Source organism: Pollachius pollachius, assembly GCF_949987615.1.
Source record: "Pollachius pollachius genome assembly, chromosome: 5".
In the NCBI taxonomy this organism is placed as follows: domain Eukaryota; kingdom Metazoa; phylum Chordata; class Actinopteri; order Gadiformes; family Gadidae; genus Pollachius; species Pollachius pollachius.
Genome location: NC_136938.1, coordinates 22,133,705 through 22,146,047, shown reverse-complemented (window position 1 = coordinate 22,146,047; position 12,343 = coordinate 22,133,705). Strand labels below are relative to the sequence as shown.

Sequence of the window (12,343 nt, the reverse complement as noted above, 5' to 3'; positions counted from 1 at the left end):
CTCTAGATTACAGAATATCTATTAAAGTTTTCATCAAAGATAGAAATTATTTTTGCCTCTTTATCCTGTTTTTTTTAAGTCAGGACATCCCTCATTCTTTGTTTGCATAGCCAAACGGACACTCAATCTTGCTGCACTCACCACTGCAGTAAGTCTGAGAGATAAAGTCATACATGGTAGCATTTCAGCATTACTCATCATTTTCACAGTCCATGAGAGCTTTGGCATTGAACTCACTCATAGATAATAACTTCTGTTAAAGCTTTCTAAAAAATGTATGTACACACGATATGCTGCTAACACTCATCATTTGAGATGTCTACCGTCAGTAAAAAAAAAAGATAAATGAAATCAATGAATGAAAAGAAAAGGGCAGTCATTCGTCGACAGTCCATCATTTAGTTTGAATACATTTTATTTTTATTATAAGTACAGTTCAGTAGTTACAAAACGAAGCATCTGCCAGGAGGATACAGCAAAACGAGGAAAGAAAATGTTGAGCTCACAAGACAGGTTTTTCCGTACATAACATGAGGAGTGGAATGCTCATTACAGCCAGGGGTCGGGGGAATCAGGGTGAGGCGGGAGACTCCACAGCGCTACCATTATCACCCGTAGGTCAAAAGTCAAGGGATCCAGAGCCGGTCTTCTGATTGGTCCACGCACTCACTCACAAGGGTACATGATTGGCTCCTTCTTAATCACCAAATGCACTGTTGTATCTCGATACAACAGCTCTGGTACAGCTGAACCCACAAAACGTGTTCCTATTCATATATCTGACAGTCTATATTGTTTCATTTTTTTATTTGTATTTTTTATTTAATCCCCTCTCTTTGTGTGATTGTGAAACTATAATAGGGTTTAACAATGTTGTTTTTTTGTCGAGATAGTAAAAACAAACAAACTAGAGGCTGTACTATGTGTGTCTGTGCGTGTGTGTCTATGTGCCTGTGTATGTGAGTGTGTGTGTGTGTGTGTGTGTGTGTGTGTGTGTGTGTGTGTGTGTGTGTGTGTGTGTGCTTGTCTAGTGTGTGTTTGCGTAAGTGCAAGATTGTAGTTGTGTGTGTTTGTGTGCATTACCATATCATCCTTAAATTGTAATCTGAGTGCTGGGATAAGTCACCAGGCCAAAGCCATCTGTGTCCCTGCTTCGCAAGTCACATACAAGGTTGGTGTATACAAAAATCAGGATTTGGGTAACAATGTTTTTTTTTGTTGTTGTTCTTAAATTTTTTTTAGTTGGTTTTTCAAAGCCACATACAGTATAGAGGTTGTTTTTACCAAAAACAAAACAAAAAAAAGGGGTTATTATATTTGCACTGTACATACCGTATTAGAATCTTCTCTGGGTTCACAAAATGAACTACATAGAAACATTTCACAATGCCAAGGGACACACAAACACACCTTCAGGTTAGTTAGTTTAGCTAGGGTTTTTTGTACTGTATGGGTTGAATTTATAATACTATCACAGTGCAAAATACTTCTGATAAACCCGAAAATTTTGAAACAAAATAAAACAAGAATAAGTAAAACCAGGGAGAAAGTGCCCCATGCTTGGTGGACTACGTATATTTATATATATATTGGGGCAAATATGTCTGCAGCAAATGAGATTGTCTTTTTTCTGTCTTTTTCAGTAAATGGAGAAGGCATTATTGTACAATACATATATAAAAACAAAAAAAATGAAAACAAAATATAAAATCCAAAATAAAAGCCAACCCTAATTCCTACTGTCTAGCATAGCTACATAGCTTGGTAGAAGCCATAACAAATGTCAGGTATCTAAGGCTATACACAGTCTTTTTTCTTGTGGTTTTTTTTTTGTTCTTTTTTTCTTCATCATAAAGTAAATACATCAAACCATGTTTCAGTAGTCAGTAACACTGTGCAACAATTACTGGTGGCATTATTATTTTTTTTCTTCATCTTCTTTAGTCATCTTTACAAACACGTGGGACAACGGGACTGGTGGGGCCAACGGTAGGTATGTCAGAGGGCGTGGTCGAGGCTCAGCAGATAGATCAAGAGACAGCGGTAGCCATCTTGTCCGTCTTTAGAAGACGACAAACCGAAACGCGATGCGGCTGAGCTACTGTAGTCTCTCTGCTGTTCTTTTTTTTGCTTCACCTCACACACACACACAAAAAAAAAAGAGTTATCCACCCTAAAACAATTGTCATACTGTACTGTATGTATCTATGTACAGTGGGCACCTTGAGACATTGTGTTGCTCATACATGACAAAATCAAAACAGTAAAGAGGGAGAAGCGAGGTGTGGGTGGGGGGTCTTCTTCAGTCGTTGGTCTCGTTGAGGTGGGTGAGGGGTCAGAGGGAAAGGATAGTTAACATTTAGGGCAGTTTAAAGACATTCTTTTTGCCACAATTATCTACACCTTTTTCAAAATCATCTTCATCATCATCTGCACCCCTTGTCTCCCACTACTTCCCCATCACTCGGGGGGGGGTGGGGACCGATAGGGAAGGCTGTAGTTGCACCGTGCCTATATTCTCTCTTCTGGCAATGCGTTGTGGTCGATTGTCGTTACGACGCCATGCTAAAGTCACGTGGTTTCTGCTATCGTCCACATTTACCATGATACACGGCGATGCAACAATATGGTGTGCGTCTTTCTCCGTTGACCGTTGAACGCGCCAAGAAAGGGGGGGAGGGATGAGGTGACTGCGGGCAGACCGTCACGTGTGCTTGGCTTCTGTCAACAGTCTAGCAACACAGCGTGCCTTTGAGGTTTGATGCTTTTTTTTTTTGTGTTACTCTTCAGCTGAATGCATCTCGGGCATTGCTTGTCTGATGGGCCATGCCGTTAAACTTCACTTCTTCCACGTCTTCATTTTCTTTTCTTTTCGTTTTTTTTTTTTTGTACAGGCAAAAAACTGTATTTGAGAGGTGATTAGCACTACAGTTAAGTCCTAATGAAAGAAAACAAAAAAGTAATTCAAAATAAAAACGAGGTTATAGATCAAGGAATGTTTAAGAGAATGTAGGGCAAGTTAGCTAGACAGGTAGTGTTTTTTTTCTTTATCAAAAAACAAAACAAAAACAACATCATTTCCGAGAAAAGACAACGGAGAGAGAGTGAGAGGGAGAGAGAGAGATAAAGAAGAGAGAGGGGGCATTCCTACCAAAGGAGGTTTATCGAGGGGGGTGGGTGGGTGGCGGGTGTTGTCACTGCGTTTAGTGTCCATAGTTCCTTGTTACAAGTCACCCCGTGTGTCACCAGAAGAGACAAACCATCCCAAATGTTCCTTCACACGTCCAAGACTTCTCCTAAATCTGCCAATAGTATATATTTTTTTCATTTTCTTCCACTTAAATAAAGTCTCTGCTATAGTGTGTTCCTTCATCATTGTACATCTGCTGCTCATCATCTTCATTTCCTTCGTCACCGTTGTCTTCTGCATCATCGTCATCATCGTCATCATCATCGTCGTCGTCATCATCATCATCATCATCCTGTGGAAGGTTTCATCTAGTCCCTGTTTAGAGCACGGACGTCCAAACCTTCGGGATCACCTAGGTTACGGATGTTGTTGTTGTTAGCGTGGCTGCTAAGGTCGTTGTTAGGGTGGCTGGGGTCCAGGGACAGCACGGGGTCATGGGGCATGTTCTGGTCCTCTTCTCCCGCCCACAGATGAACTAAACAGCCAATCAGAAAACAAGAGGATGATTAGCACCAACGAGCATAACACACACACACATACACCCAAAACACAACAGGATATGGTACACTCACGCGATGACAAAGGCATCATGTGCACTAACAATAAACATAAAACTAAGGAAGCCAGTGTGAAAAGTACTTGGAAAAGCAAATGCGAAATCAGTTTGTTTTATTGTAAATTATATAGATGGGACATTTCAATTATCAGTCTAATCATAGTAGCCTACTGCCCGTTTGTGTTGATAGACACATCGTTGTTAGAAGGAACAATAGAAGGACCATACAGCCCAGGGTCCCGATGCATTGATTCATTTCTGTCACAAATGAATAGTACATATTAGCATGTTATTAATTGACCGATTGTAATGAGATGTGTACACATGGGTATTTTCATGACATAGGCCCACTGTAGGATTTTGACCCTAAGAAGGAGTGGAATAATCAGGAGTTATTTGCATTAGTAATATTGTACATAGTAATATATTGATATAAATAGTGTTTTAAAGCTAGGCTCTTGTTTTCCATTAAAACTCCCTGGACACTGATGATTTATATGAAATGCTTCCCCGGATAAGTCTGCAATAAGCGTTTTTATTAACACATTAGGAACGTTCAAAGCGTTCAAATGAAAGATTCTGTGTTTGTTTTTTAGCAGCTTTGAAGTGTTGAGAGTGAGTAAGTGAGAAGTGAAGAGAGTAATTGCAATAAAAAGGAAAATAAAAACGTTTTACGACTCAGTGAGACAGTAAGAAATGCTCATCTGTAATTACGTTCCCCTCCACCAAAAAGCCGTTTAATAATACAACCAGTGTTCCCGACGCACATTTTCATTCCCTCTGAAACTTCTGAGGAAATTATTTTGCAATATAGTGCCATCAAAGGCGTTTGTGTGTCATGTTCCACTAAGAGTGTTCTTATGAATCTGCCAAAACTAGATTAAAGCATTGCATTTGAGACGTGCACTAATACAAGGCAAGGACAAAAATAGTATGAAAGGGAAGTGCCACAAAGGAATGGTAAATTGCCAATAGTGTTATAAATATAGTTTTTCGATTTCCAGACAAATTATGTTTTTGGGAATATGCCTAATGAACGCAACCTACCATCCCTGTCTGTGCTGTTCAATTACCATCGATGCTTAGAGTGAGGTGACCCATCCACCACTTACACTTGCAATGTACATTTCAAATACATTCAGCAAGGCAAGAGAAGTGACATATCGAAATGTGGCCACAAGATGGCACAATAAGCCAGTGAAAAACTAACACTAGCTAACGGACCGGAAGGGTTTTGCGAATTGGCTTTTTACAAACATTTGACTGAAAGTAAAATCTGTAATTACAAATAAAATAATATAAAAATCAGTAAAGCATAAAGTCGATAACAACAACATAATGAATGCTTTTTTTTGGATCAATTATTGTCAATGGCATAAGTCTTCTATTATTGTTGTTATTATTATTTAAGAGAATAGATCAAAAATGAAGGTTAAACATAGTTTGTCTGCCGGTAGCATTAAAACGTGACTCATCTATATATCCCCAAACGGCACTACCTGCCTTTGACTTCCCTGAAAAAATAAAGTTCTGTAACGAGCTCCAGATTAGGCGCCCATATTTGATTTTCACTGTTCATTAACTAAGCCACCTGGAATGTTATTATTTAAGCATGGCACTCCTTTTCCCCAAACAACTGCCGCTGCGAAGTGGGAGAGATTTCCTGGCCAACTTTATAGATTTAGCATAACTTTCACTCTCTCTCGTTTTTAATTTCCCATCCGGGCAGACAGCAGATGCACCTCACAGACACAGGGAACCTGCTTGGCATTCATTTATCACCTTGAACGCAACGCTTAAGCCTACCTCTTTTTAACCTGTACTACACAACGGTTTACTGCAGGGTGTCGTCCTATGGTTTTAAAGAAGATACAAATCAACCTATTGACCGTTTTTAGTCGTAGATAGCAACTGTGGGTTTTATTCGCATAAAGCAACTCTGAAGTACCCGCGCGTGTGAATTTGTATTCAGCATACTCGCGCCCTCATCTGGACAATGGCGGTATGACAGTTGTAAATTAGGGCGGTTGTCAGAGAGAAGGGCTTGGAGAAGAGAAAACATATGGCGAGAGGACACTTAGCACCAGGATCCATCCACTGGTAATACACGTGTCATGCTTAACAGAATGGATAAATGGCATGTAGGATGGTACAATGGCCTGTCACCATACCCTAAACATGTGTCAGGGTGACTGCCCTGCCATGCCATATGTGTGTTTGTGTGTGTGTGTGTGTGTGTGTGTGTGTGTGTGTGTGTGTGGGGGGGGGGAGACGTGTGTGTTTGTGTGTGTGTGTGTGTGTTTGTGTGTGTGTGGGTGGGCGATTGTGCCAAGCCACAAATGCCGAGATAGTCCCAAAGGTCTCACCTGACATCAGCAGCAGTCTGTGATTTTGTTTGTGTGTGTGTGTGTTTGTGTTTGTGTGTTGTGTGTGTGTGTGTGTGTGTGTGTGTGTGTGTGTGTGTGTGTGTGTGTGTGTGTGTGTGTGTGTGTGTGTGTGTGTGTGTGCGTGAAGTGTGAATTAATAAAGAAATATGCATTTTGTTGAATGTGGGACTGTCTTATGCTTTACCATACTTACGTTTGAGGTAGTTTTCCCTGAATTCATTATTCAGATAATACGTGTTTCTCTATAAGCTGAACTGAGTTTGCCCTAGATAGGCCCGCACATTGCTGTCGACAGCAAGTCTTCAAAAGTATGTCCATTGTTTTTTCATCACTTACATCGAGAGAGACTATATATAATCTAAAGTGGTATACAGAATAGATTTAGCACTGAGAACTTGCTATAGAAGTACTATCATTAAGTGCATGTTAACTGTAATGGAAGGGCTATGCTCTGAGATGTGTCCGATATAACCTCTTTATTATCCCACCAGAAGGTCACCGGGAATTTTTGACATTCCATTGTGGACTACCCGTCTTATTGTATATTGTCTAGTATATATATATATATATAAATATATATATATATATAATATGTATACAGTAAATATAAGCAGCACAAGGCTTAACGCTTGGCCGTTGATACACTCCAGGGAGGGACTGGCAAGAAAGTGAATACATCCACCCCCCCCCCCCCTCCAAAGAAAATAAAACACACACACACACACACACACAGACACACACACACAGACAAGCAAAATCATATTTTTAGACGGTTTTAATGAATACAGGATGTTTATAGTTACCATTTCCCTGTGATTTCGCACAAAAGAGTCGAAAAATCCACATCCCCCTGCTGCACCCTTCCCCTTCTAGCCCCCCCTTCCCTCCGCACACAAACACACACACACACACACACACACACACACACACACCCTTCACCCCCCCCTGCCCCCGCCCCGCCTCTTCCATCCCTCAAAGAAATACACAGAAAGAAGAGAGGCAAAGGGAGCAAATTTGTAGTTCAGCACAGCGGCCTTGTTGTAATTCCTGTGCCTGGCTGCTCTGCTCAGATCCCTGTTAGACAAACAGACGGTGGTGGTGCTAAGGTGCCACAAAGAGCACAACAAAACACACACACATGCAGAAACTCTTGTTTCTGTTTTTTTGCTGGGGCGGATGGCGGGTGAGCTAGCAAAGAATGCAGGTGACGGAAACCGAGAGAGAGAGAGAGAGAGAGAGAGAGAGATGAACGAAGACGTGTGGCGCGTAACGCAGCAACAAGGAACAACACAAATTATGTTATTTCTGGTGATGTTTTTTTATCGTTTTCTTTTTTTATTTAGCCACCAATATAATACAAACACTAGAGCAATATGTACAAGGAGACAGAGAGAAAGAGGGGGCGGGCTTCTATTGTCTCTGATAACGTCTGTGTGTGTGTGTATGCCTGTGTGTATTTATGTATGTTTGTGTGTTTGTACGGGCGAGTGTGTGTGTGTGTGTGAAGTCTCATGTCACCCTTGTTTTTCTTCTTATAAACTATTGATTTTGTAACTCCCACAGACAAGGAAAAGTCTAGTGACGGTGCAAAGCAGAAAGTAGAGAGCGGGAAGTAAAAAAGAGAATAATCTAAATTCCAAAATAATTCAAAACCCGAGAAAGGTTGATCGGAGTTCGAAAACAGAACAATGAATTAAACGTGCCCTCTCTCGATGCCTCTGCCTCACTCTCCGTCTCTCTCTCCCTCCCTCCTTCCCGCTCTCTCTCTCTCTCTAAAGTATTTCTGAGGCTAAAAGATTGTTGGCGAGATAACACCTCCACTGAGCAATTTAAGCCCAAACACTGTGATGCTACAATCTGTCTTCTCTGCCTGATAGCGCTTTTCCCCCCTCTTCTCTCCAAATTACTTTCTTTCATATCTAATTATATTTGCTAATGATCTTATAAGAGAATAATGGAATGTGCTTGATCTATTACCTATTTTTTCTCTCCCCCATACTACACACACACAGACACACACAGACATAGTCACATACACACACACACACACACACACACACACACTGACACACACACACGCACATCATATACATACACACATGCATGCACGCAGACACACACACACACACACACACACACATACATAAATACAATCCCGGGGAAAATGACTGTCAGAGACAGAAGGAAATGTGACCCCAGTTGCAATTTGTTTTATTTATTTCAACAATATTTATTTATTTATCTGTTTACTTTTAATGTCTCTGATGACAGGGAAATGAAGCTCAGAGCCGCAGGGTCATTAATGGCCAATGAACGACGAGGTCATCTCTCACATCTTCCATGACATTTCGGCTCAATCTTTTTCGTCTCACTTTATCGTGACACCCAACCCCTCCTCCTTCCCCATCAACCCTGCAAATGTGCCCCATCCTCTTTGCATGCTTGTGTTAATCTGTTGCCTTCCAGATAGCACAATATCAGTATCGCTAATGTCTACTTAGTCGCTTGTAGTTTTTTTGTATTATTTCATCTTCTGGCGGAAACTTCTCGAAAAGTGCTTCTTGAACTGTTGGTTCTGGGAGCAGAAAGCCGGTACGTTGTAGGTCGCCTTTGCCTTGAGGTTATGCTCTGTAAAGGCCAAACACTGAAGAGAAACCTGAGTGGTGAGGGTAAAGCACAGTACCAGACACCAGAACCATCCCAGAACCATCACCATGAGTTCCAGGTCACGTGATTTCTCTGTAGAAACTGTTGCAAGAGTCACCAGGCGCAATTTGAGGTAATGAGATGGAAAATCTCAGAAATGGGGCTGTGAGGTTTTGTTAAGGCAGTTTGATTTGTGTATTTTTTAAGATAAAAACAGTACAACCACAAGCAAAGTCACAAACATAATGATAATCGCAAGGTCTCTCTGAACAATTTGTCCATTCACTCATCCTCCTTCTCTCTCTCTCTCTCATTGCCGTCCAAACAGTTCTCCTTTCTCCTCCGATTTAACCACTCCTCCTTTCTTCCCTTGTTTGCCTGGTACCGGTCATTTTGGGTTTCTTTTGGGGGGGTTCATTATTGAACTTTTTCCCACAGGCCCTGGGACTGCCGGGCCCTGACAGCCACTCCAAACCCTCCCCCAGTAATGGAAGGAAATGGCATTCGATCCCCCGTTTGATCTCCTTAATCATTTCTGCTGAAATGATAATTAGCACCCTTCCAATCCTCCTACAGAACAGAAGGCAAACACAGAAATAGGATAAAAAGGAGGGGAAAATAGAAAGGCAAATCCTTCGCTTTGTTTTGGGTTTTTTAATACCCAAATGACATCTCAGTCACCAGAGGGACGCATTCAAGACCTCCAAGTACTGGCTCTCCATCCACAGCTCCCATCCGCTATGCTGACATGTGTGTATGTGGGCCTTTAGCTTGACACACACACACACACACACACACACACACACACACACACACACACACACACACACACACACACACACAAACAAGCTCAAGCACAAGCACCAGTCAAACCACACACACACACACACACACAAACACACACGCACGCACAGATCCCTGCTTGTGGGCTTGTACGCACACACACACCCATAAATACATGCAGACAAGTGACAGTGCCTGGCGACTGTTGTCTGTGATTCTTTTCAGCTGACATAATCCTGATTGATTCGTTCAGCAGATAAAAACTGGGACCACTTCTGCCCTTTACTGGGCGAGGGGGCGGCAAGGGAACTAGGACATAATGCAGGCTTTTTATCCAGCGACAATGTAACATAATGGTGTTGGAATGCACAGTGAAAGGAGGGCCATGTCTTAAATACTTGTGACACACTGTGCTTTGAATAAAAAAAAGAGAGAGAAAAAAAAGATTAGGTCTAATGTAAAAGAGAGCGAGATAGAAAAAAGAGAAATTGCTAAGCTCCCAGATTACCCATGTGCCTCAGCGCTAACAAGGGCAAATGAAGGCTGTTGTTTTGTTAAAAAAAAGTTGTTGTCTCCGCCCCCCCTCCCTCGGTATGTTTGAAAGACCGTGATTTAGTCTGCTTTAAAGGGCTAAAGTAATGCATTGATTTCTGTGTATCTGTGTATTGAGTATTTGTGTGTGCCTTTGTTGGAGTGTGTGTGTGTGTGTGTGTGTGTGTGTGTGTTAGTTAGTGTGTAGTTGGTATTGTATATATGTGTGTGTGTTTATTGTGTGTTTGTGTGAGTGGTGTGTATCCTACATACATGTGTGTGTTTGTGTGTGTGTGTGTGTGTGTGTGTAGTATGTATTGTTTAAACGTGTGTGTGTGTGCTTGCCTCATGCTTGCACTCACAAACATCACGCGTGACATTGCATCATTTATTTTCTTCTGACACATTAAGCTTGAGTTCCCTGGTTGTCAACATCCCTGACACACTCTCCCTCCTCCCCTCCCCAACACAGACTGCAGCCCCTCAGTCAGGTCCCAAACAGAGCTTTGGTAGAGGGGCTCCTGAGGAAAAGCTGAGGTCATCTCTCTGCTCTAGAGCCACCAGTACTCTGCCAATGGATCAAGCTTATTCAAATACTCTTTTGATTTACTTCTGTTATGATGTACTCTTTTTTTGACATTTCATTGCCATGACTTTGGGCAATCAAACATATCTTTACTCAAGCCTTCTCTCTCCTTTTCCCTATCTCTATCTCAGTCTCTGTCTCTCTTTCTATCCCCGTGTCTAACCCTGTCTCGCTCTCTCTATCCCTTTCTCTCTCTATCTCTCTCTCCCTATATCTCAAATGGACATACAGAGACGACCCTGTGGTGGAGCATACAGTGTTCCCCACCTGCCCTCACGGCCACCACAGCATACGTATATCTCAGGATTCTGACGTCTGCTACAGGAGACCAATACACAAATAATCGAGTTGTTGTTTAACGGCTTACACAGACACAAAGACCTGCGAAAGGACCTACGCGAACACTCTCCCAGGACTTTTTTCGTTTGCACTCTCCACCGGTTGACTCTTTATGGCGGCAAAAAGAAAAACGTGGGGAACAACAGCGCGCGGCGGCATGGCGCCGGGGGAACGTAAAGGTGGAGGCCGTAGGCAGCGAGCTGTTGTGTAAACTGTCGGCGCTAAGCTGTAAGCCGCCGCGCCTGCCGCGCCTGCCGCACCCTCCCTGGAGCTTACGGTGTCGCTAGCACCGCTGCCGCGGAGGAAGAGACGCGTTCGCTAATTCGCTTCGGCTGCTGCTGCTGCTGCTGCCGCTGTTTCTATTGCCGTTTCGGCGGGAGACTTGCTTCCACACACACTTAAACACACAAACACACACACACACACACAAATGCAAACACAAACGCACATACATTCGCACATGCATGAAGGCACACGTGTTCATATGTGTACAGAAAAGAGACTTAAAAAAAGAGCGAGCAATGGAGATAGTGGAAATGTGGAAAGAAGATAAACAGGGAAAGGCATCCGACGTTGGCCCACCGAGAATGGATCTGTCACGCCAAGGAAGTGATTCTGGAGTTGGAGAAAAAGAAAAATACGCCACCGGGTCGGGAGAGGGGGGAGCAGGTGGAGGGGCTTTTTATGAACTGGATAGTGAAGCACCACCGTTACCTCTGCTCTGCTAACAACCCAGGAGAGACAGATAGGGAGAGAGAGAGAGAGAGAGGGAGGGAGGGTGGGAGGGATGGAGGGAGAGAGAGAGAGAGAGGGAGGGAGGGAGGGAGTGGGGGAGGGATGGAGGGAGAGAGAGAGAGTGAGGGAGGGAGGGAGAGAGAGAGAGAGAGCGAGAGGGAGGGAGGGAGAGAGAGAGAGGGAGGGAGGGAGGGAGGGAGGGAGGGAGGGAGGGAGAGGGGGAGCGAGAGAGAGAGAGAGAGAGAGAGAGATATTTACTGCAATGAAGACTGACGGGCCATTAATATGGCTGTCCAGATGTAGACGCCAAGACACAGGCAGGGGAGAAATAGCCTATGGAGGCACCCAGACTGTCACCATGACAGGCATTTCTCTTTAGAAGACAGCAGGTAAAACAAAAGGACACACACATAAAATCAGACAAAGAGGCAATACAAGGGATGGATATACAAGCTGGGACGGAGAGATGGGTCTTTTTGCAAGAGGAGGAGAAGGAGGAAAGAAAGATACAGACGGATAGAGAGAGAGAGAGAGAGAGAGAGAGAGAGAGAGAGAGAGAGAGAGAGAGAGAGAGAGAGAGAGAATCAGAC

The 12,343-nt window shown here is 43.0% G+C and overlaps 1 protein-coding gene across 1 annotated transcript in view; it reads right to left on the bottom strand.

Annotated features, from left to right (window-relative positions):
* Positions 1-545: 545 nt before the first annotated feature.
* Positions 546-12,343, bottom strand: part of znf536 (zinc finger protein 536) — a gene marked incomplete at its 5' end in the record, with an annotated part of 82,546 nt that continues 70,748 nt past the window's right edge. The window contains one exon of the mRNA XM_079737007.1: positions 546-3,665. Coding sequence (XP_079593133.1) covers positions 3,499-3,665 — 167 coding nt within the window. The 3' untranslated portion in view covers positions 546-3,498. The remainder of the gene's footprint in view (positions 3,666-12,343) is intronic.